Genomic DNA, 24,457 nt, shown 5'->3' on the forward strand with positions numbered 1-24,457 from the left:
TCCTGACTCACCGTCCAGCCTCCACCGTCAGTGCGCATGTCACAGTAGACCTGGAAACCAGCCGGGTAGTGCGTGGGGAAGACGGAGTAGACACCGTCATCCTGCTGTCCGCTCAGGAGAACATCCAGGCAGTCCCGGGGCCGAGAGCCTGTGACAGGAAGCCACATCAGGGTGGTGGTCGCCCAGACACTACCATTCTGCCATCCCTTCCCCCAAAGAGGTCCCTGGTTCTCTCTGACAAGGCTGTCTACCTGAGGTCGAGAGCACTAGCCCTCGGTCCCAGGCGAATCCCTGAGGCCTTGCTTTCCTCATCTGGAAAATGGGCTTATGGCTCAACCATGGGTCAGGCCGTGAGTCCCCTTGCCACAGGCGGTCTCTTTTCTGTAGCAGCAAGATGTCTATTGGAGTCAAGGGGCAGATGGGAGAGGGTAGAGGACGGCTCTCACTACGGCTCTCCTTGGGACTGGGCGCCACTCGAAAGCAAGCACGCTCACTCACCGTTGGCACAGCCTCGAGGCCGGGCTCCCCTGGAAGGGGCCCTCTGAAGGTCAGCCTTGACATGGGGCCGTCCCAGCCCCCGCTCTCTCTGCAGAGCCTCCAGGACATCGCTGACTGAGTTCACCAGGTGAGCCATGTGACCTTGGCTCTCGGAGAGAAGCTGCGGGAGCACGAAGACCTTTAGAGATGGGAGGGGCAGGGGCGGGGCACTGCGTTGGGGAGCCCCCTGCAGGAAAGGCTTTCCCCTGGCTTGCCCTCACCTCAGGGTCATGCTTATGGCAATTTGAGGGGTCAGAGGGCAAGGTCTCGGGTGGAAGGCTGGCCACTCCTGTAGAAGCAGTCCCACTGACGGGGCAGTGCGGGAAAAGGAGCCCCAGGTGTCAGCGTGAGCTCGCCCACCCACCGGATCCTCCTGACCCTGCCTTCATTCTTTCACTGGGACCGGACGGTGTGTCCCATGGTCCAGGCTGACTTTACACCTCTGACGCTCTGTCTCGACCTCCCCAGTGTGGAGGGGACAGGCAAGTGTCACCACACACAATATTGGAAGTGCTGAGAACCCAGCCTGGGGCTTCCTGCTTTGTGGGTGTTGCCCACCAACAGAGCCATGTCCCCAGAAAGCCTTGGCGGTTAGGAGGGAGATGAGTCACCGTCACCAGCCCAGCCTAACTGCTATGGGGACTGGTGACCAAAATATGCAGTGTGCCAGCATGGCATCGGCTCCCATGGAGCCCTCGTTTTACCTTCCTGGCTCTAGCCCATCCTGCCCACTATCACTTCTAAGACCCCCACGTGAGGGGACTAAGGCAGGGGTGGTCCCCCTGCACTTGAGAAAATAGGCCTGAGGCTTGGGAAGTGTGGGCACAGGTTGCTGGGTTCAAACTGAGCCCCCAAGAAGATGGCCCCTGCTCCCTTCCCACCCCCACTTGAACACCGAGGTGAGTCTCCACAGATGCCTGGTGTCAGTCACCTCACTGGGCCGCACAGCACGGCAACGAGCCAGGACTTGACATTGTTGTCCCCACGTTCCAAGAAATAATCGGAAGCCCAGACGGAAAAAGACCCTCCCCTGCCACCCTCCCCTAGTTAACCCACACGGGAATCAGGCCTCATGCCACCTCCTCAGGACAGGTAGGTGGCAGGCAAGGAGGGGAGCAACCGTCGGACAACCGGCCCGGGTGTGGGTGGGGACCAGCGCTGGTATTCCCTGAGTGGGCTGTGGCTGTAGTCCTGTACCCCACTTATTAGCTGTGTGACACTCTCCTCACCTGTCTGCAGACCAGGATGAGGGAGGGGACTGTCACTACCGCCTGTTCTCCAGAAGACTCCAGCCATGCGAGGGAACTCTTACCCCTCCTGTCTTCCCCTCCACTGCTGTCCAGCACAACAGAGCAGCGTAGATCTCCGGGGGCCTCTTACTGTGCTGGCTGCTGGAAGGGTCTGGGGGTCTCCTCACCTGGGTTTCAGGAGGCTACAGGACCCGGTGGAGGGTGGAGGGGGAGTCAGCGAGCGGCTGGCAGCGGGAAGCAAGCTAGGTCTTGCTCACCGAACCTGTCACTTGCCAGATAATAGCCCATCGGAGGAAGAGAGAGAAATACACCCAGCCAGCAGTTTACAAAATATGATTCGCGGCTCGTCCGAAGGCAGGGCCCTGCAAAGCCCTAGGCCCTGTTCGTTTCCCCTCTGCTGAGCAGGTGATTCAGTGGTCTCCAGGAGCACTGCGGTGAGCAGGGGAGCCCACAGCCCTTACCACAGTGACCTATGGTCAGGCTCCATGGAGCCCTTGAGGGGATGCTGGCAGTCCGTGGTGAGGGGCTGCCAAAGACCCCTCAGTAAATCTCACTGCACAGCCCATCCTTTTGAGTCGCCGTGGCCATGTCATTCAGCAGCTCAGGCACAGCCAGCCTCTCCCTCTCCCTGGCAGGCAGAGAAGACCTCGGTTTAAACTAGCAAATGATTACCACTGAAACATATAAACCTGCCCCGAATTAATAGGGAGTCAGTCCCTGCTCGCTGAGCCGAGCAAACTATCACGAGAGAAGCTGACGGCAAGCAGAGGCCGTGAAATCAGGGCAGCTGCTTCCAGCAAAGCCCAGCAGTGGCCCGGCCCACCAGGCCCTTCCCCACCGAGCCTCAGTCTGCCCTTCTGCAGAGTGGGTGACAAAGGCACCTGCCCCTGGGGTTCCTGGGGCACCACTCCCCCTCACAGAGGGTTTTCAGTGGTGGCCCCTGTGAACAGCCTCTACATGCTGAGGCCTGTGGAGCCCTGCGGTCAGGAACACCAGCATCCCCTCGGGCTTCGCCTGCTACCCCACTTTACAGGTGGGAAGAAACTACCTAGAGAGGGGATGTGGCCCAGCCAAGGTTGCCCAAAGCTAAGATGGACCCCACAACTGCAGCCTCAAGTCAACAGGCAGCAGAACTGCCAACCTTAGCCGAGCCGGTGAGCACCAGCCCTCTTGGGGGACTTGGGGGAACAGAACCTCAGCTCTGTGCTGCTGCCTAGGGAACAACCTGTAAGATGGCTGTCTCTGCTGATCCAAAAGGGCAGAAAACATCTTAGCTGACCTTGCACCTCGTCAGCTGCCTCAGTAGAGACTTCGGACACTATCTACCTGGCATTTTGTGGGGTGGGGAGGGGTGCATTCCAGAAGGGACATCGTAGCCAGCCTGAGCTGACCAGGGCTGAGTTCAGGAAAGGCAGAGCAGGGCTATGTCACCCAGAGCCTGGCAATCTGGTCTGCTGATGGGCCTGGGGGAGGGGCAGCAGGAAGCTGGCTGTATGTCCCCCAGCCCAGGGGACCCATCACCCTGTCAGTCACCCAGACAGGGTGACGGGGGCTATAATTTCTGCAGCTGCAGCCTTCAGGGGGAGGGAAGAGGGCCGCTGCTCATGAGCTAGGGGTGACCAAATGCCTGGTCACCTTGGGCGCTCAAATGAGGAAGTGCAGGAACAGTTGTGATGGCTGTTGGGGTGGAGGCCCTAAGGCTCAGTCGGAGCGTGAAGTGGCCCAGGACAGGAGGCGGGGCAGGGCACACAGGGCTAGACGGCAGGCCTGATCTAGCTGCGGTTCCCAGGAGACACCGGCACCACGTTCTAGGCTTCAAATGGGGCAGTCCCTCCTCCCTCCTCCTATGAGAGCTTCTGGCTGGTGCTGCCAGAGCCAGAGCCAGAGCCTTCCTGCCCCTTTCAGCTCCACTTTATCTTTGAAGGAACCTGGCTGGGTCCAGGGTAGAGGTGGGGAGGGATTCTCGAGGCCAACGGTCTGACTGGGTCCCCCTCTGTGGCCCTGCATCCCTGGAAAGCTCAGAACAGAGCAGTGACAAGTGGTGGGGGAGCTGCACCCCTCTGGCAGGACACCAAGCTGTCATGTGATAGACTGGGAGCAAGCCTCCTTCATCAGCACCTCAGCTAATGATGGGACTTGGGGGGCAGATGGACAGTGCCTGCCTTGCTTGCAATTCACAGCCTCTCAGTCCGCCTGGGAGCCCCTCTACCACCGGGTCCACAGACAACAGAGTTATCACGGAAGTGTGTGTGTGTGTGTGTGTGTGTGTGTGTGTGTGAAACTGGGTTGGGATACTGGTCACAGAAGTAAGAACACAGCCCTCCACAACTGGAAAGAACAAGGCCCAGGTTAGAACGCTTAGGGACGAAGGCTGTGGACATTACACTCTTCCCACCCTTTCAATGACAGAAGGCATAGGTGGATCCTACCCTCACCTGGATGAGGCGGCCCTGTTCGCTCTGCAGGGTGCTGAGGCCCTGGCCCAGCAAGCTGTGTCCCTTGCGCAGCCCAGCGCACTCGGCCTGCAGCTCAGAGGCCCGGGCCAGCAGCCGGGGCAGCTGGTCAGCCAGTGCATCCAACAGCTCCGAGGCGCCCTCCAGCCGTGGCTGTGCCTGGTGCTCAGTCAGTGCCCGCAGCATGGAGGCCTGCACGCCCTCCAGGCGGGCGAAGCTGTCAGTGAGGTCCGGGCAGCGAGGGTCGATGAGGAGGCTGAGGTGGGAGCTGTCGGCCCTCTCCACGGTGACCAGGGCACTGTTGGCCCCTGCAGACCCGGTGCTGACGATGGGCGGGGGCGCCGTGCCTGGGGCATGGGCATGGTTCAGGAAGAGAACTGCTCCGGTGACAGCCACGGCCAGCAACACTGTGAGGGACAGGAGCACCGTGCAGAGCACATAGCTGCAGCTTGGTCGCTGTAGGTCACCCCAGGACGCAGAGACAGACGGACAGACAGACAGGAGAAAGGAAGGCAAGCGTTAGAGGCCAGCCTCTGCTTGTGACTCTGCCCAGTGAGGCTCTGGAGGCTGGGAGGGCACGAGATCCCGGAAAAAAGCTGCACACAGCCCAGGTTCAGAGAGGCAGAGACAGGGAGAGCAGAGAGGCGGGGGGGGGGGGGGCAGGAGAGCGCCTCACACCTGCTTGAAGCCCTCTCTCCACCTTGCTGTCTTCCTAGAGCAGCACCCTGGCAGGTCAAAGGCCTCCAGCCAGGCAGAGTGGCTCTGAGCCTCTCTGGAGAAGGGCTGAGGCAACTCAGGCCTCCCCAAACAGGCAACACGCAGATGCAGGGAACAAATGGGGCAGGGCTGCGGCTGTGAGAACAGGCCTGGCGCACCAGGCTGTCCTAACAGGGGCTTCGTGACAGCCGAAGCCGAAGCCAGAGTGTCGCCTGTAATTTAAAATGGCACCGTGACTGTGTGGCAGCAAATGTTCCGGGGACCCACCCGTCCCGCCAAGTCACTCACAATCCCCCAGTGACAGGAGAGGAACGGAAGCCCAGAGGGGCCAAGGCGCCCGGCCACGGTCACACAGTCAATTAGAAACGGCCTTCTGATTGGATCCCGTGCCCCGCTTTCTCCTGGGGGTGGGAGTGGGGGCGCTAGGCTACCACCTATAACCGAACCTCGACCCTCTCGCCCACACTGCCCCTTCGTTCTCAACTTCCTGAAGTGGAGATGCCTCTTTAAATAAGTTAGTACATTAAAGCCCCTGGAGCCGGGCCTGGCACATTACACTACTGCAATAAATATTAGTGGCTTTTATTATCTTGTGATCAATGTGCGCACAGCAGCTGAAGGCGGTTTTTCTCTCCCGCCCAGAGCGTTATTTCTGTGTCCTCTGCATCGGGAGGACACCTTTCCTTTCTAGTCACAGTAGGATCTTACGGTGTAGCTCCGTTTCCCCAGCCATACAGAAAATGCCCATTGCATTTACTACTAAGAAGGCAGCGACACAAAGGGCTTCTCTCCCCCAGATTCCAACACTACCTCCTGGGTCTCTCAGCAGGAGAGGAGCAGAGGCTGGGGGCGGAGAGCTGGCCTTCTTCAGGAAGCCCTCCTTGATTGCTTCTTCCTCCTCCCCCACGGGCTTCTCAAGACAAATTTTATCATCTCCGATTCATTCATTCATTTCATCATCACATTTTTACTCACAGGAAGCGGCGCGAGCCAGGCTCTGGGCTACTCCAAAAGAGGCATCAGAGGAGCTCAGATCCTGTGTCTGCGTCCCAGAGTGCTGTGTCCACAGCTGTGATTTTCAGCCCCTCTGGGGGCATTGATCCCTTTGGGGCTCTGACAAAGGCTGGGGACAAAGCAGTTCTTGGATCCCCAGGATCCCCAGGAACTGCTAAGTCATGGGGAAGGAAACCCGCCCTAGACCCTGGGCCTTATTCCTAGACTGACCATCTGGCACGGCTAAGTCCTTACCAGTGAACTGGATGGTTAGAGGAGGCAGGAAAATCGGGTGGGCCAGGCATGCCTTTGGGACAAGCTGGGAGGCCTGGCACCGCAGAGCCTTGGGACCTCCCGGCAGACCCAGAGCCTTAGATCCTGTGCTGGGGCTGCGTCCTTTTCATGATGGCACACAGAATGGAGGCAAGCCAGGCTGTACCAAGCCCCCAGTCCAGGCGGGCCAGCAGCCTGCTGCAGCCTTCTGCCGCCATCACTCTGAAGTCTGCAAGCACCCCCTGCTGTGAAGGCTTGCGCTTGAACTCATTTTGCAGATGTGGAAACTGAGGTTCAGGGAGCAAAGACCCAAAGACAACCTGGAGCTAGGTGGCCGTGGGCCCAGTGTCCTTCAACATTCCTTCCCTGATAAGCAAGGCTGGGGGTTCAGGGACAAAGCTGTGTTGGCAGCCAAGTGTCTGTCATACCCCACTTCTAACCCATCGGGAGACACTCTGCCCCGAGCATATCCAAGCCGTGCCCTCCGACTGTGTGGCATTAAGGTCCCCCAGCCAGCCTGTGGGGTGGGGGTGAGGCTCAACATCCCCCCCATGGGTCTCTGGGACTTCATCCTGATGGATTGAGCACATACCTTCCCAGGGGAATGGGGACAGAGGGGACAGGAGATGGAGAGGGTGGAGGGAGTTGCAGGTCCCTCGGAGCCAGTGTGGCATGGGAGCTCAGTGACGGAGCAGTTCACTCTTGGAGGAGAATTAGTCTTCAGAGATCAACCTTAAAGATGAAGAGCTGTTCGCTTTTATAGGCTGCGGCTTACGTGCCTCGCAGAGAAATCGCCCGAGATAATAAGGGGGCCTGGGCCAGGCGGCCAGCGCTGTGCCTCGGGCTGGAGCTTATTAATCAGTCTTTGGCCAGGCAGAGCAAGGTGCACCCCAGCTCTTGCATGGGTGGGGAGAGCTGAGCCTCCCAAGGACAAGGCAGGGCGCCTCCAAGGAACCAGAAGCCTGAGTGGGAGACGGGGTTGAAGGCCTGCACGTTCCCAGCTTAAGGGATGTCTTTGATCCCTGCGGTAGGGGTCAGAGGCTCCCTGCACAGCCCCTGTCAGGTGCTTGCCTGCAAGCCTGACACCCTGAGTTCAATCCCGGGAACCCATGCAAAGGAGGAAGAGGAGAACCGGCTCCCGGAAGTTGTCTTCTGACCTCTCCACATGTGTCACCCTGCTCCTCACCACACAACATCAATAAAAATGAAAAAAAGAAAATGAAGCCATTGTCCAGAGGAAGGCCGAGGGGGGCCTGCCTCAGGAGGGGGCAGGAGCCTCCCAGAACACCTCTCCCCGGAGGCGACATTCGTCCAGGGTAGTCCTTGGAGTCACCAGCCCTTGAGGCCTAGGAACGGAGGAAAAGGTACACTACCAAGCCGTCCTGCTAACCCCCTGCCCGAATGTGGCATTCGCCCTCTCCTGCTAGCTTTCCCTGCTGGCCCAGTCCCAAGGGTCCAAGACGGAGAGCCCATCTTGGCTGTCAGCGGAATGAGTAAGTCTAGGGAGACAGGCTGTCAGGGGAGGGCCACTCTGCCTCCGCCTCCTGGGAGCCACAGCCTTTGTTCTTAGAGGAACGGTGCTGCTGACTTTGCGGACCTGGGGGAGCTCGGGCTCTCTGGTAGGGCCTAGGAGCAGCCCCCCCGAAGGAGCCCAAGGTAACAGAGATGACACGGAAGCCACCTGCACCATGCCTGCTAGGGGCTCCAGACACCCACACTTTCTCTCCCTGGGGAATCCTTGGCTTGGCTCTCTCTTTGCTGAGAGAGTTTCCACAGGTGTCTGTGAAGGGCTCCCCCGCCGATCCTGGCCTCCACCATACAGCTCTGCACCCCCGACCTGGCCACCTCTGCGTCACCTGCCTCAGAGCCAGTGTCGCCCCTGGCCTGGACACAGAGCAGACAGGACACCTCAGCCCCCCCCAGACCTTAGCCATGAACTGCCAACCCCAAGTGCATACACTCGGTATCTGCTGCTCCCTCCCAGGGCCATCCCCACCCATCCCCACCCCTCTCAGCCAAACGTCACCAACAGCTCTGTGTGAATCTCCCTGCCCATCTCTGCCTGGATGGGGAGCCTCAGGCAAGCCATGCTGACTCAAGAGACAGCTGAAGGGGAGTGTCTCTGGTGGCCTCTTCCTCCCTCACCCCAAATCTGATGTGGTGACTTCTCAAAACCTAGTGAATGAGAAGAAAATTTTCGTATATGTTATTTAGCATGGCCTGTGGCAGTCCCTGACTTCTGGGTTTTCCCCCAGGGGACTCTGTGTTCCCTGAGGCATAGGCTGCACCTCCTGGTGGGATGTAGGTCTCCATAAATAGTCACGGAGTGAATCAAATGCGGCAAGGATTAAGGTTAGACCCCAGAAAAGACTTCCCAGAGTAGCTTGCTTTCTTTCTGGAATGTTTCTACAAGTTTTGAAAGGACTGGGTTGGGCATGGCTGGGAGGCTGACTGCCGGAGGGTGACTTGGGGACCACTCAGCAAGAAGCCACCACTCCCTCAAGGAGGCAGTTCGGGGTGACATTCCCCAGACGTCCCAGGGGAAGCCCGGGTGTAGTTCTGGCGTCTTTTATTTGAACATCTGACAAACATCACTGCAATGTGTCTTCCTGCCCCTGCATGTGCGGCGGGGCAAAGGACACCCTAATGAAGTTGGAGTCAGCCACTTGGCCAAGGTCATCCGTCCAGTGAGGAGGCAGTTCTGAAACACAGCCAGGCAGGGCAGGTCCTAGGAGGTCCCCACGAGTGGCCCTACTCGAAAGGGAGGAAGGAGGGCCCAGTTCCCTCCATCCCTCCGTCCCCCTTCCTCCCATCTGCTTCCAGGGATCATAGTTCTGGCCCCCACCAGAGAGCTCAGCCCCAGTGGTCTCATCTGTTACATGTGCCAACCTCCAAGGCTGATGTGACCAAGATGTGACAGGCCAGGGTGTGAGCTACACCTGGTGCTGGGGTTCGGTCTCCTTCCAGTGGAGACAGAGCGCGCAGGCATCCCACCTAGGAGCAAAGGGGAGAGCTGTGGCAGCGACAGGCTGCTGGGAGACCCAGCCTTTTTGTGGGTTCACGGCACTTTGAGGTTTGCAAATACACCACAAGTTCACTTGACTTCCCCCATCAGCTCAGGTGGGGTGAGGAAGAAGAGGGAATGGTTGGCCCCTTTCCCAGACCAGCAAGGAGCACAAGCATGTCAGTGACCAAGATATAACCAGCAACAAGGCGGAAGGCCCCAGGGCAGCTGGACCCAAGACACAGCCTGGTGCCTACTGGTTAACTATTGGAGGATGGAAGGGGTGTCCAGTACCCCAGACTCAGCACAGACCCAGCGGGGCTCTGTCTGGTGCAGCTGGGAGCTGGCTCTCGGGGGCATCAGGACTGGAGGGGCCACACCTGGCTCAGAACACCTGGAAGCCCCATTTCTAACAGACTCCCCAGAAACCACCAGCCCTCCCCTCCCCTGTCCCCCGCCCTCGGCCAGGTTTCAAGCGGTTGGCTTCAGCAGGGGCCCCCACCCCTAACCTGGGCTTTTGGGAAAGGCATGCAGCCTGGGCAGGGGCCATAAGGAGGCAATGGGGGAGCATGTGGCCACAGGGAACCCCAGGGAGAGGGATGGGTCTAGAGCCCCCACTGTTTAAAAAACAATGGAACTGCCTGGACCAAGAACGTGGTCCCAGGCATGGGGGAGGTCTTCTAAGGGAGGTGGTCTCTTTCCAGCCCTGTGTAGAACAAGTAAGGTATCTCTGGTGTGGAGTATGTTTGGGGGCCTGGTGGTGCCAATCAAATGAGAGAGTAAGGGTCTAGAAGCGGGATAGGACCCAGGGAGGGAAATAACAAGTAGTCAGGACCCATAAGGTACCGCAGGAGGCAACACTGGACCAGGCTGGGCAGCCTTGGGGACAAGCCCTGAAGTTTCCCCTGTTCTTCTCAGCAGGAAGGGCCCTGGCACCCGGGGACAGTGAAGACAGTTAAGAAGGACAGACCACCCAGGAGGCAATGGAAAGGGACTGAGGTTAGGACTGTAGGGTCCTTGCTCTCTGGCCCACATGCTGTGTGGCCTGGGTGTGTTCCACCTCCCGATCCTCATCTGTGATGTGGGAATGCACACTTGGGAAGAGCCACCGACTAGGAAGTGAGGTAGTGTCAGAGCTTTGCCAACTGTAGGGAGCTGGTCCCTTCTTGCCAGACCAGTGCCACTCCAGAAAGAAAGGCAGGTTGCAGCTTTGAACAGCGCGGGGTGGGCCCACCCGCCCCTGCCACCTCCTCCTTCTCTGGTTGCAAACTCTCACTGTTCCTTCCCCGGTGACATCTGTCTGGGAGAAATTTAAAATTTAAAACGGGCAGCCCCATTATCGCTCTCCTCGGTGAACGGCCTCTTCAACAAGCCTGTCTATCCCAGTCCCTTGATGGCTCAGCCTGGGGCAGTCCTGCGGCCACCCCTCTGCCTCAGACGCTGGATGCCTAGCCTCTCGGCAGCCCCTCCCTGCTCTGTCCCAGCTGGTGCAGTGCACAGCCTTGGGCACCCTCCAAGCCCGGACACTTCACTGTCCCTGCAGAGGCAGTGGGGAAGAGAGGATCGGCGAGACCCGGGTTCAAATCCCTGTAGAGCCGAGCAGCTTCTGGCTGCAGCGGGACCTCTCTGAGCCTTGTCCGCCTGGTCGTAGAGTCAGATAGCCACGGTGTCCAGGCTTCTTAGAGGAGATTACTATTTACTGGTCCCCAACTGGATTTGGGTGTCTGGGGAAAGGGAGAGAGGAGGTGGACCCGGGGCGCAGGTCCTGCTCCTGAAGCCCGGGAAGATGTGCAGGGCAGCTGGCGGAGGTTGGGGACTTGCAAGTGGGGAGAACGCCCATTGTGGCACTGGGCGAACGGGACTCCATCTGTCCGCTGTCCCCAACTGAAGGACTGATCCGCGACCAAGTATAAGCTCTCCTTCCCCGCTGCAGGAGCGAGCACAGGGGTCTCCACTGGGGGTGGGGACCGGCTGCGCCGCGTGCCTTCCGCAGGGAGCCCAGAGTTCAAGTCTCCGCTCGGGGAGGAGAGTAGGTGCACCGCCCCCCTGCACGAGCTCCCCAAACTCCAGTTCCCCCCCCCCGTCCCAGCGCCCGTGGGTACCTGCGGTTTGTCGCGCGGTCGGTCCTCAAGTTGGGACGCGCCGCCCACGGTCTTCCAGCGCTCGTGGACCATCTTTCTGCGGGACCCGCGGGGGCGCGGGGTCCGCGGCGCCGGCGGGAGGTCCCCTCGGGGCTGGGGACCCTGGGCGGCCCGGGAGCGGCGGCCGCCAGCCAGGCTGCGTGCGAGCGCGTGTGAGCTCGGGGAGCGCGGGCGCGAGCCTCCGAGAGCCGCCCGCGCCGCGCCGGCCCCGCGCCCCGCTCCCGCGCCTCCCGCGCGCTCCTCCCTCCGCCCGTCCCCCCGCCCGCCCGCCGCTCCGTCTCCGCGTCGCCCGCGTCTCGGACTCCCGGGGGCCTTTTATTGCTCCCCGCGGCTTCCCGGCCGCGCGCGCGCGCGCCCCGCGGCTTCCGAGAGTGACTCCCGCTCCGGCCGGGCCGCAGACGGGGGGCGCGGGGTAGGGTGGGGGACGCCCGAGGAGCCCGTGCGCCCTGGGGCTCCCCGCACAAACTTCCTCTCAGGAGGGACTCGCCCAAGTCCCCGGGAGCCGGGATCACCCCTGCGAAAGGGGCCAGGGGGAGGTTGGGTGCCCCTTGCGGGGCGCCCCGGGCAAGCGTGCGTGGTGTCCGGCCGTCTCCAGCCCGGGGGCGTCGAGCCGCAGACTCCACGGCGGGGCTGTGCACCCACCCACCCGGGGTCCTCGCCGCCGCCCCTCCCCCTCCCCCAAGCGGGTCCTGAGCTGCGCTGACCGCCGGAGGAGGGCTCTGAGCCACCGGTGGGGGCTTCTGAGTCGGCCCTCCCACCAGCAGCACTTTTTAAAGCGTTTAATCCGCCCGAGCAGCCTTCGGAGGTAATTGACAAAGTCCTTAATCTGCGCGGTTAACGAGCTGCTATTGTGGCTCCGACCGCGTGGCTCCCACGCGCCCCACGCCGCGCCCCGCCGGCCGCCCCTCCCCCCACCCCCCAGCTCCGCGAAGACGCCGGGCACCCCGCTACTCCTTAAAGCTGTTTGCCCGCTCCGGGGCGCTCTGGCGGCCCTGCTGTTCCCTGGCACCGTCCTCGTCTCCCTCCCACCGGCTTCCAGTCTGTCGCTGGTCTTCGTCCTCCTTCTCGTCCCTCTAGGCGCCTGGCAGGCCCTGGGAAGGTGGGGCCCCAGCCTGGCACAGCCAGAGTGATCCCTGGGATCACAGCTGCAGCGAGGCGCCGGGGCCACATGCTCTCCCAGGCTGTGACCAGCCCGAAACCGGGGCCCGCGGTCTGCACTAACTTCCTGCTGGCTAGCTGGCGTCTCCCGCGGTCCTGACCCAGTTACTGACCACTAACCCCAGGCTGAGATGTGTCTGTCGCCCTCCCCCCAACTCCCTCTTCAATTAAAAGGGTTGTAGGTGGGCTAGAGAGCCTTCAGGCCTAAGCAGAAAACGGTGTGGTCACTGGCCACGAAACCTCTCTTGACTCAGTTCTCCTGTATCCAAAGGGTTAACAGGGGGTTCTGAGGCTGGCACCATACAGGAGCAGGGTAAGGGCTTCCTGCTCTCTCAGAGCCTCCGTTTCCTCCCTGAGCAAGCAAGGAGGGAGGAGAGCAAGGGGCTTCCCCGGCCCTCACAGGTGTAGGGATCTGGTTCTACAACTCCAGGAGAGAATGCTGACTGCAGGTGCGGTGTGCCCTAAAAATCACCCTGGGCAGTCCTGACCCGGGGAGGGGGTCCAAAGGTCCCAGGGAGCCCAAGGGGAGCGGGCAGCCTCTTTAGGAGGGGGGCGCCTGGTTCCCAGGAAGCGGCCTTAACGGGTAGAGCAGGGAAGGCGAGGGAAACCGTGAAGTTGAGCAGGCGTGCACGGAGCCTTCAGGACAGCTGGGTCTGTGGAAGGACAGGTAGGCGGGGGCCACCTAGCGGCCCCTCCTGGCAGTGTTAGCCGGTGGACCCGTCGCCTACTCAGCAAGAGCCCTCAGCTCTCCTGCCTGCTGGGGTGCCGTGGGCCTTAGCCCATCACCACCCGCAACTGTGCTTTTGGCTCAGATGACTCCAGGGGGATCAGCAGTGGACTGGGATTGGCAAGAACGCACGCAGTGTCCCTCTCCCGTACACTGCAGCCACCCGGTGCACACGGACCCACGGGGATGTCTGAATGAGATGAACCAACGAAGGAGAGGCTCCTGGGATTGGCCACAGAGCAGACCAACGCCTTCCCCATGCTCTCCGGCCTCCTGCCAGGCTGATGCGGGCCAAGCATCTGAGGCAAGTCTGGCTGTGCTGAGCATGCTGCCATTGTGGAAGCAGCCTTTTAGCCAACGCAGGGACCGGGCAGGGCCTTGGGGAGAACAGAGCCCAGGACTCATGAGCTGTCTGGCACTCCCTCCTTCCTTCCTTCCTTCTTTCCTTTCTTCCTTCCTTCCTTCCTTCCTTCCTTCCTTTCTTCCTTCCTTTCTTCTTTCTTCTTCCTTCTTCCCACAGCCCCCTGGGTATGATAACTCCAGCTATCAAGCAGCCACAGTCTGGAAATTTTAGTTGAGATTCTAGACAGAGGGGGTCTGTCCAGGCCCTGCTCTTCATTTTGAGCGGGGATCCATCAATCACAGATTGTCAGCTGGCCCAAAGTAGCTGGCCTCCTCAGGGACCTCGCTGTAGTGCCATGGGAGGACGTGGCTTTCTGGGTGCCTTCACAGGGAGGGGCACAGGATGGGGAGTGAGGACAGAAGTGAGGAGAGACAAAGCAGAGACACGGAAGAGTGGCATCAGGCCTCTGCACCGACCGCCATACAACCCTGAGAACCCAGGGTTCTCAGAACTACCCTGATAGATCAGAGATATCGTTAGCCTCTTCATGGACGATGAAACAGGCTCAGAAATATAGTTAGATAACACCTAACAACGTAAACCACACACTCAGTGTGCTGAGTGGCCATTCGGTAAGAATACCCACACGCTGGGCACCGATCATTGGCCGTGTCAACAGATGCTTCGGTCTCCCTGTGAATGGCATTACTATCCCCATCTTAAAGACGAGGCAACAGAAGCCCAGAGAAGGTAAACACCTTGACCAAGATCACACAGCAGTTGGTAGATGCAGAATTTGAATCCTGGGCTGTGCCCTGCTGGAGCCCATCTCCGTCTCAGTGCTTGCTGGCCGGCCCGGTATTCCCAGAGAGCATTGTTGGGCTGACATGCAGCAGGGCTTGGGGACGTGGGCTGCATGTCAAATGTGCTTGTCTCTGGAGGCCTGGGGGCAGCTGGCCAGGAGGTCAGGACCTCTGGCCCTCGTCCACCCGCCTGTCTCCGTACACTGCCCAGGGCATTTCACTCTTCTGGTAAAGCGGTTTCAACTCACCTCTGACAGTCACATTTATCATTAAAAATAAATTCATCTTGGCTCCCCTTGGCATGGGAAGGTGCTGTGCCGTGATTCAGTGGGCTTGTCACCCTCTCGGTTAGGTGTGGAGAACTGAACAACTGGACGGTCTCCAGCACCAGCGCCTCATTTTCTGCACTGGAGCCAGAAACGTACAGTGGGCTGACATTTAATTTAGAATCCAACATACCTTGACACAAACTCATAATACAGAGGCGGGGGCGGATGGGGGCTGCCAAGCTGGGCAGGGGTGGGGGAGTCCGAGTGACAGGGCGGATTTCTTTCTTTCTTTTTGTTTTATTTTTTTTTCCTTTTGCTTTGTCAACATGATGACAAGCCAGAGACTACCATCAAAGGCAAGAATTAGTGGGGACCAAGTCTGTGTGTGTGTGTGTGAGAGAGAGAGAGAGAGAGAGAGAGAGCACTGCGGTGTGTCCATGCCCTGAGTCCACTAGGATAGTGTCTTCATCTTCAGCTTAGCCTGTCAGGTCATATGTCACCATTACCAGAGAAGCATGTGCCAAGGCCGAGCTGTGACGGCCACTGCCGGTGCCAGGGAGCTGGACAGGACGGTCTTTACACACGCGGATGGCACGTGTACCTCCCATGTCTGTGTCCCTAGCACTTCACCCAGATCCTCGGACACACACCCAGCGCTCAGTAAATACAGGGCACAAAGGAAATATGTCATTTTCAGCATCTCAGCCGAGTTTCTCTCGGGAAGAGAGCTGGGCTTTATTGGACAGAGCAGCCTGATGGGCCATTTAGTTGTCGGAATTGGAGGTTCACTGGGCTGGGGAGACGGAGATGGGTCACTGGGTAAAGTGCTTGTTCTGCGAACACAGGATCCCAGTACCCAGGTAAAAGCTGGGTGCAGCATTTCTGCATTTCCATGCGCTGGGGTGCAGAAACAGGATTTCCGGAACTAGCTGGCTGGGTAGTGTTACCAAAATGGCAGCTTCAGGCTCACTGAAGCCTTTGTCTTAAAAAAAAAAAAAAAGTGATTCATACATGTGCTGTGGTATGCATATGAACACACACACACACACACACACACTCATCAATTGGAGGCTCAAGGATCATTGGGGAGGAGAGACACAAGAAAGCCAAGGGGAGTAAGGACCTGTCCAAATGGAGGGCTGGAGGGTTGGGAGAAAGCGAGAGCCGTGCCCTCTGGAGGAAGGTGGAAGCTGGGCAAAGCATGCCTGGTGGAGGCAGTGTACTCCTCGAGAGCCTGACATGCTCAGGCTGGGAGAAGAGAAGGCAGGAAACATAAGAAGCAGGGGGCGGGATGTACGATGCACGGAGCTCTCTAGTAGACAGGAAACCCGAGCAGGAGGAGCGGGCAGCACCTTGGGGGCCAGATTGTTTAAGCGTCTGCCCTGTGGCCAGCCTCTGAGAGCCCTCCTTATTCCCTCATGACAGGAAGAGACGAGGGAACCATGGTGGACAGAGCCTGTTCGAGGCTGCTCATCCTTTAAACACTACAGTGTGGATTGAAGCTCTCCAGCCAGACTCCAGGTCCATCACTTTAAAGTGCTCAATTTTATTTATAATTATGGGGGGACAGGCACCTGTGCCATGGAGCTTGTGTGGAGGTCAGAGGACCACTTTGTGGAGTCAGTTTTTTCTTCTCACCTTTGCATGAGTCCTGGGGAGGGGAGCAGGCACCAAAGGTCACTCTCTGGTGTCCCTGTCCAGGTTCCGTCTACTTTATCCTCTGTGACTCCTCACTAGGACCTTTCAGGACAGACAGGCTGGCCAGTGAGCCCCAGGGACCCTGCTGTCTCTGCCACCCCAGAAGCACACACCATCTCGCTCACGAAGAACCACCTCCCCAACTCCAAATGTACAACTCTCTCTCTCTCTCTCTCTCTCTCTCTCTCTCTCTCTCTCTCTCTCTAACAAAGATTCATTCGTTTTTATTTTATGTATGAGGCTATTTTGCCTGCATGTGTGTGCCGTACCTGCGGAGACCAGAAGAGGGCACTAGATCCACTGGAACTGGAGTTACTGATGGTAGCCAGCCACCAAGTGTGTGCTGGGACTTGATCCCTAGTCCTCTGCAAGAGCAGCCCTGGCTCTTCTTGCCTGCCGAGCCATCTCCCTAGTTCCAAATCTGTAGATCTTAAGGAGAGTCTTCTCCATCAGGCCAATCAACATGTGGGTCAACTCTGGCATCTTCAACTCCCACGTGGACACATTCCCTTCAATGCTACCATTGTTCTTGGTTCATCTTGCTTTTTCTTTTGTGAAGTCTGCTGTAGCCCAGGCTAGCCTTGAACTCACCGTGTAGCAGAGAACAACTTTGTTCTCATGATCTACCTGCCTCCACCTCCCTAGTGCCAGCTGTGCAGCACCATGCCTGTTTTATGTGGCGGTGGGGATGGTACCCAGGGCTTCCCGGGTGCTAGGTGAGCGCTACCCAATGAGCCACATCCCAGCCATGCTTTATGCTTTGCCTTTTTTTCTTTTCTTTTTTTTTTAACTTTTCTTAATTATGCTTTATTCATTTTTTATCCCCCCATAAGCCCCCCTCTTTCCCTCCTAATCTCACCTTTCCTCCCCCTTCTTCACGCATGCCCCTCCCCAAATCCATTGATAGGGGAAGTCCCCCTCTCCTTCCTTCTGATCTTAGTCTATCAGATCACATCAGGAGTGTCTACATTGTCTTCCTCTGTAGCCTGGTAAGGATGCTCCCCCCTCAGGGGGAGGTGATCAAAGAGCAGGCCAATCAGTTTATGTCAGAGGCAGTCCCTGTCCCCATTACTATGGAACCCACTTGGACACTGAACTGCCATGGGCTACATCTGTGCAGGGGTTCTAGGTTATCTCCATGCATGGTCCTTGGTTGTAGCTTTGCCTTTTCTTAACTACTTCAAGCGTGACCTGTGCGGTACACCGCAGGGGCCCGATCTCCTTTGCTCGACCTTGGTCATCACAGTTCATGCACCTGTGTGTGTCCTTGGCTTAGCCCTTCTTGGCCACAGCATTCCACCTGTGGCCTTGCTGCCGCCCCCTCGATGTTGATGGGCACCTGGGCTGATGAGGAATAGTGCTGCTGTGAGCACCTGTGCAAATGTCCCTGGTACACACACACCTCGTGCACCCCCTCCGGGCGCTCTGCAGGAACCCAGAGTGGGAGGGGTCACTCTGGAAGAAGTGGCCAAATTGCTGTGCTTGGCGGCTGCCACAGAGTGTGGCGGCGTCTGGGCACGGTTCTCTTCCCCACGGCCAACGGGAAGCTGGCGGGCGACATGCTCCCGGGAACACCCGTCCCTCAGCTCCCTCACCCTGTCACCTCATCACACCCATCCCCTGCAGGCCAGCATGCCTCATTCAGTGTGGACCTCTAGCCTGAAGGGAGGGGTGTCTGTCCCCAGGGAAAGCTCTGCCCTCCTGTGGGTACCCTCTCTGTGTTGCCTGCCAGAGGGCTGGCCTTAATGCTGCAGCTGTCACTGTGCCTCCAAGGAGGTTGACGCATGGGTCAACACTTGTGAACAGGGTCAGTGGGAAGGAAGGGCGCGCCAATCCTCTCCTTCCAGGGTTGTGGGCTTCAGCGCCCAGCCCCCATAAATGCCGAGAGCACAGCGCCGGCCCCCTCCCCAGAGCGGCCTGATTCCTCTTCTGGGCAGCTCCACCCATCCACGCTCCTGCCTGCCAGGAGAATTCAAGCCTCGAGGAGCCCCTTCCCATGACACCACCTTCGCAGGGGTGCAATTACTCAAGCGTGGCTGGCTGGATTCTGTCTCCCAACTGGCCTTGGGATGGGAGTTTGTGCTCTGCGCACCGCTCAGACCCTCAGCTGGAGTGACAGGTGTCACTGTGCAGTAACAACACCCTAAGCTCACGGAGGTTTCAGCCAACCCCTCGACCCCTCGGTACTTGGAGGCATCTCGCTAGCTTTCCCCTGTGCTGCCTGCCTTCCCACCCACAGACAATCTGCCAGCAAGCACCTTCAGCAAATATTTATTGAGTGCTACTATGTGGAGTTTAAGCCTAGTGGTGTCAGCTACAGTTAAATGGCGTGGGTTTGAGGAAATGAACCAGGAAAAGCTGCTGAGTGGTAACCCTCAGAGAAGGAGGGAGGGAGGTGCTGAGGGAGAGTCCTCTCTCCAGATACAGGGAGCAGGTGCAAAGGCCCTGGGGTCCCAACAGAACTGGTAGGTATTAGGGACAGGACAATGACAGGTTACATGGGGTTAGAGACAAAAGAAGGCTGGGGGATTACAAGGCAGGGGACATGTTTGTTTAGATTTCATACCGGTCGCCATGGGAAGGCCTGGGGACATTGCAGGCAGAGGTGGGTGAAGCAGCATCCAGCGGGCATCTTTGCTGCTTCCTTTCAGCTAGCACATTTTGTGTGGGCTCTGGGGCATCGGGGGCACCAAAGAGGCTGCTGCTACTGCAGGAGATGGAGAAGCTCAGACTGGGGTGATGGAAATGGATGTGGACCGGTGCGAGGCAGAGCTAGGATGGAGCCAGGAGGGAGGCCTGACAGGCAGAAGAAAGGGGAAGGGCATTGTATCACTCAGCTCTACTTCTGCGTGACCTGAATGAAGCCATGTGAGGACCCAAAGATATATTTTGGCTCACAGTTTTAGAAGAAACAGTCCATTGTTGTGGACATGACAGCAGAGAGCCCATTATGGCTGTAAGTAATGGAGCAGGGAAAAGAGAATACAGGATGGAGCCCAGGCTATAAGAGGCACTCAGCACTCCTGCACTTCTCTCAGGGCTCTGAGGAGCTACCATTCCCAAAGTTGAGAGACCTGTGCCATAGTCCTGAACCCAGCTGAGCTACCCGTCAGGGAGAGAAATGCTACTTAGTAAGCTGGAAACGGCTGTTACCCAGCACTGTCACAGCCGTAGCTGACTAACGCACAAGCAGAGGCAAGTGGTTTTTACAAAGATCACCTACTATTGCGTCCAGAAACCACCTTTGTTACCAATTTAGAGCACTTCTATCAAACCTGCGTTCTGTTTGTTGTGAGATAGTGTCTTGTGTAAGTAACCCAGGCTGGCCTTGAACTAGCTATACGGCCAAGGATGACCTTGAACTCCTGATCCTCTTGCCTCCACTTCCCAAGTGCTTGGACTACTGGCTTGAGCCATCACACTTGGGTTATGTAGTGCTGGGGATGGAAGCCTGGGCTTGGTGCTTGCTAGATAGCTCTACAGCCGAGCTCCCCAACCCTCGTCCATGCTTCCCAGCCACTGCTGGAGACCGTGCACCCACTGCACTCGGAGACAGAGACTTGTTAGGAAGCCTGGGTGGCACAGGCTGAGTGAGGGCACGTCAGTGTGCAGCCAGGAAAACAGCAGCTCGTTTGGTCAGCATCTACCTCACAGCCCGGCGCGGCCTGTGATGTCAGAACTCGGGTCTGTGGGCACTCGGACCATTCTAGGCCACATCAAAACATGCAACCACATCCTGACCCAGGGCAGCCCTTAGGCACACACATGTAGAAGCTGGGTGATTTGGAGAGCCCCTTGGGCCCCTCACGTTCCCGGAAGGCTGACTTGTCTTTTGGCTTCCTGCAGGCCTGAGCCAGTAATGGCCGCCTTTCCTCCTGACTTCAGGCCCCCTCAACGTCAATGCTTCGGTTCATCTTCAGATCTCTCTTGTACGTACAGCTCTGTCTGCAACTGACCCTCCCACGAGGCAGCCGGCACCAAGTGAGCAGAGGCCAGAGTCGCCTAGTCCTTGCCACCATCAGTGACTCCCGATCTAACCGGTGTTTAGAGACTGCTGCCCTGGCCTGACACCAGCCGCGGCCTGTGCCTGTAGGGGCGTAGCTGCGGCCTGTGCCTGTAGGGGCGTGTGGCAGCGCTGTTCTTGCTGCAAAGGGGGTGCCTCGGGCTGGGCAGAGGAGGCCTTCGTGTTTAGCCACATCCACCATTGCGCTCCCAGCCGGGGGAAGGGTCCGAGTTCTTGAACTTTTCAAATCTCGCTTATTTGATTTATTCTCAATTTTCTATTACATGTTTGTTTATTGTGTGCACGCGTGCTTTTCTGTGCGCATTATGCACATGTGTGTGTACATTGTGCTCCACACAAGCGGAGGTCAGAGGACGACTTTTGGGAGTCAGTTCTCTCCTTCCACCAAGCGGATTCCGAAAGTCAGAGTCAGGTCTTCAGGCTCTGAGGTAAGCGCCTTTGTCCTAGAGACATCTACCCGGCCCATCAAAGAACTTTCAGAAGGGTGTGTCTGGCCTGTGGCTTTAGGAAGAATTCTCAAAGACAATCGGAGTCAGCCAGGTAACCCAGTGGCCACCTCTACTCAGCCTGAGGCACCCCCTTTGCAACGAGGATACCCACAGGCACAGGCCTCGGCTGGTGGCCGGCCATGGCAGCAGTCTCTAAACTCTAGTTAGATCAGAATTCACTGAAGATGGCAAGCACTGAGGATGCTGGCCTCTGCACACATGGCGCTGGCTGCCTCGTGGAGCTTCAGTTACAGACAAGGGAGATGGTGATGATGATGGTGGGGATGAAGCTAGTGATGAAGATCTCCCACCTCCCCTTCCTCCCACCATAGCAAGCGGCCTTCTCCTTGTGGGGCCCACACCTGTGACACTAGGTGCTGGCCCATAGGGAGCTGCTCTGCAACTGGGAGCAGATGAAGTCAGACCTCACTCATTCATTCATTCATTCATTCATTCATGCATTCCCAAGTCCACTGTGTGCTGGGGCAAGTATGATCCATCTCAGCCCTGTTTCCCTGTGGTCCCAGTGCAGCCCCAGCCTATGCCCTGAGCTTTGGGACTGGACCTGAGGTGTCAGGATAGGGGTTGCCCTGTGTCCTTGGGTGCAGAGAAGGTTGGAGCCTTCCCATCAACCCTGGGCTCCAGACAATGTGGGAAAGAAATCCTGAGGCTGCAGAAGCAAGGCCAGGCTGGGTGAGGGATGGGGTGGTTTAAAGAGGCTTGCCCTCTGACTCAGTAATTCTCTTCCTGGGAATCCATCTAAGGGAATAATTAGCGAGGCAGGCTGAGATGTGTGAGGCTGTTCGCCCCGTTACAGGCTGTTCGTGGTGTGTTGTTTATCAACAGCTACAAAGTGGAAATAAATGTCCAAAAAAGAAGCAAGATTTACAAGCGCGCAATTCTGGAAGCAGGCCATGTGGGAGTTGGGGGGGACTCCAGGCTTCCCTGTGTGGCCTCTTGGGGCCTCTGTTTCCTCATCTGTATATGGGGTAACTTTACTAAGAGATGGCTTCCTGTGAAGGGTGGGCAAGTTAGTGCCCTTGAAGGCTCAGCTCTCTCAGTCCCAGGTGCCTGGAAGACCTTCTGAACCCGTCACTGAATGCCAGCGTCGGACAGTTGGGAGGGTTAGAATATTCAACATGGTGCCATCAGAATTCCCTACACCATCACCAGCGCTACTTGTGGGATCAACTGTATCTCTTAGAACTGCACCCTTCCGCAAACTCCTTTTCATCTCGGAGGCCTGGCTTTCACCTCTGCCAGCTGGGGTTGGATGGCTGCTGCTTCCTCTGCCTGTCTGATTTCCTCCCTAGAGCCTCTGTGTGACTACTCTAGAATTCAATTCTAAGCAGCTTGCCCCTCAGAGAATACCAGCACGCTGCCCTGCCCCTGCCCATCCCTTTGGGGCCTGCTGTGAACCCCGGGCTGAAGGGATACCCGCTGACAAGCCCAGCTGCACCTTGCCATCTCTCCCAGTCAACCCTGGTGCCTCTAAAAAGAGTATTTCCCACAATCCTGCCTCGTCACCCACTCTGAACCCAGTGGTGGAGGCAGTAGCTGCTCTGTCCCTCTCCTTGTCGCTCAGGTAGTATGGGACCGTCCAGGCTTAGGCTGTACATGGAGGAGAAGGGCCTTCCCGCTGCTCCCAGCTCATAACACCCACACGATTCTGCCCAGAGCTCCGTGTCTGGAGCCTTAGCTCAGAGCAGACAGCCATGCTAATCCTGTCCCAGGCTGGTGGTCACCCCAATAGGCAAGGAAGCCAGCTGCCCAGAAAGCTGGTGCTGAGTCTGGGTTAGCAGCCAATGGCATCGTGGCGCCACCTGGAGATTATCTACCCGTGGCTAGTTCCCAGCAGCAGGCCCCAGTGCCCCAAAAGAAAGAGGCTAGCTGTTAAAGAGATTCATGGGAAGGGGTGAGGCGAGGAGGAGGGCTAATCAAGCTGTCCTGATTGTAATTGTCCAAAGGTGCTGGCCTTACTCATAAACAGCCGGCCTCACCCGGCCGCCTCGGCATCTCTCGGCAGGACTTCTCCCTGCTGGGACCATGCGAGGTAATGTTCTTTCAACATAACTCTATTTAAATTCACATTTCCATCATCCCCCAGAGGAGCCGGTGAGAGAGCTGAGCTGCGTGGTATAAGCCGGCAAAGGATTAGATGGGGTGGGTGGTGGGTTTTTTTCCTTTTTCCTTTCCCTCAGTGATGGAGATGGGGCTGTGGTGGTGCAGGAGGGGCGGGGGCAGAACAGGAAGAGCTGCTAACAGCCAGCCAGCTTAGCCCTCTTGACATCCAGATAGGAAACTGAGGCTCTGGGGGGCATGCCCAGAGGGGCCCCTTTGTAGCCCCTTCTTCAAGATACCCTGGGACCAATGGCATGGAGGGCCATTAGGGAGAGGGCAGCCCAAGGAGGGTCTTCACAGCCCAGAGCCAGGCCTCTGCATCTACTCATTGTCTGGGGACCTGACTTTCCTCCAAGCCAAGAGGCCAACCAGCAAAAGCCCCAGGAGAGCCAGCTCCTTCCCCACTGCTCCACTGAGCCCAGGAGGTGACAAGAGTCACCTTTCTCCAACACAGCTGGCCCTCATTTCCTCTGCAGGAGGCCTCTGGGGGCTGGCAAAGGCCAGGGCTTCCCAGGAGAAGATAAGAGGCAGGGGGAGGCCTGTCAGGGTCCACACAGTGACAGACAGATTGGCTAGGAGTGTGGCTCCCTGGGGAGGTGGAAGTCTGGGTTACAGGCGAGCTTTGGCCAGAGAGTGGGAGCAATTTGGGAGTTAAGGGCGACCGCAGGCCCTGCTGGCTGCTGAGTTTGCCTGGGCGTCGCCTGTTTTGGAGACTGTCACCTGCAGGGTGGGGGGGCTGGAGACAGCAGCCAGGAGGCAGAGAGAGGAAGTACACACATTTGGGGAGCTCCAGCCTTCATTCAGAGAGAGGAGAGAGCGCCAGGAGTGTTCAGAGAGGCATCTGGTTCTGTTTTTTTACATTGTCTTCAGCAGCTCCGGCACTGGGGACTATAGCCTAACTGGGTCCTCCTGCCAGGAGGCTCCACCACAGGGACTGTGGGCTGAGTGTGGGGCACCCAGAGACCAGCACCGGTACTGGTGCCATGTTCAGGAGAGTGACCCCACCTGGCTGAGACACCCTTCTCTGTCCCAGAGCATGAGGAGACAGCTGGGGGCTCCCTATCCTGGGCAGGTCAGCAGCCTCTTTATCTGTAACCTCTGCTAAATTGCAGCTTCTCTCTGGCCTCAGTTTCCCCATCTGCTAATCAGCTTCCTTACAGAAGTCAAAGAGATAAGCGACAGGAAGCCACTCCACAGAAGGGCTCGTGAGTAGTGGCAGGCTCAGATGGTGGCTGGGCAAGGGGGAGTGTCAATTTCAAGAGGTAGAAACACGGACTGCGTTGGATCCCTCTGCTGACCAACCTCTGCTTCCCTGAGGCAGGGCCCAGAGCAGAGGCGATGATAAGCAGATGTGAACACTGGTCCAGCCTTGCTGATTTGAAGGACCACAGGCAAGAGACAGCATCTCTCAAAGTCTCCGCTGTACTTATCTGTAGATAAAGATTTAAAACACAAAAA

General features: G+C 58.0%; 1 protein-coding gene across 1 annotated transcript in view; it reads right to left on the minus strand.

Moving 5' to 3' along the window:
* Fibcd1 (fibrinogen C domain containing 1) overlaps positions 1-11,563 on the minus strand; it is a 31,304-nt gene extending 19,741 nt beyond the window's left edge. Inside the window, exons 1-4 of the mRNA XM_021654438.2 lie at positions 11,330-11,563; positions 4,223-4,696; positions 499-658; positions 12-148 (exon numbers count right to left, since the gene is read on the minus strand). Of these exons, the coding sequence (XP_021510113.2) occupies positions 12-148; positions 499-658; positions 4,223-4,696; positions 11,330-11,401 (843 nt within the window). The 5' untranslated portion in view covers positions 11,402-11,563. The remainder of the gene's footprint in view (positions 1-11; positions 149-498; positions 659-4,222; positions 4,697-11,329) is intronic.
* Between the last annotated feature and the right edge of the window lie 12,894 nt (positions 11,564-24,457).

The sequence above is a fragment of the Meriones unguiculatus genome, chromosome 8 (assembly GCF_030254825.1).
Source record: "Meriones unguiculatus strain TT.TT164.6M chromosome 8, Bangor_MerUng_6.1, whole genome shotgun sequence".
Lineage (NCBI taxonomy): Eukaryota > Metazoa > Chordata > Mammalia > Rodentia > Muridae > Meriones > Meriones unguiculatus.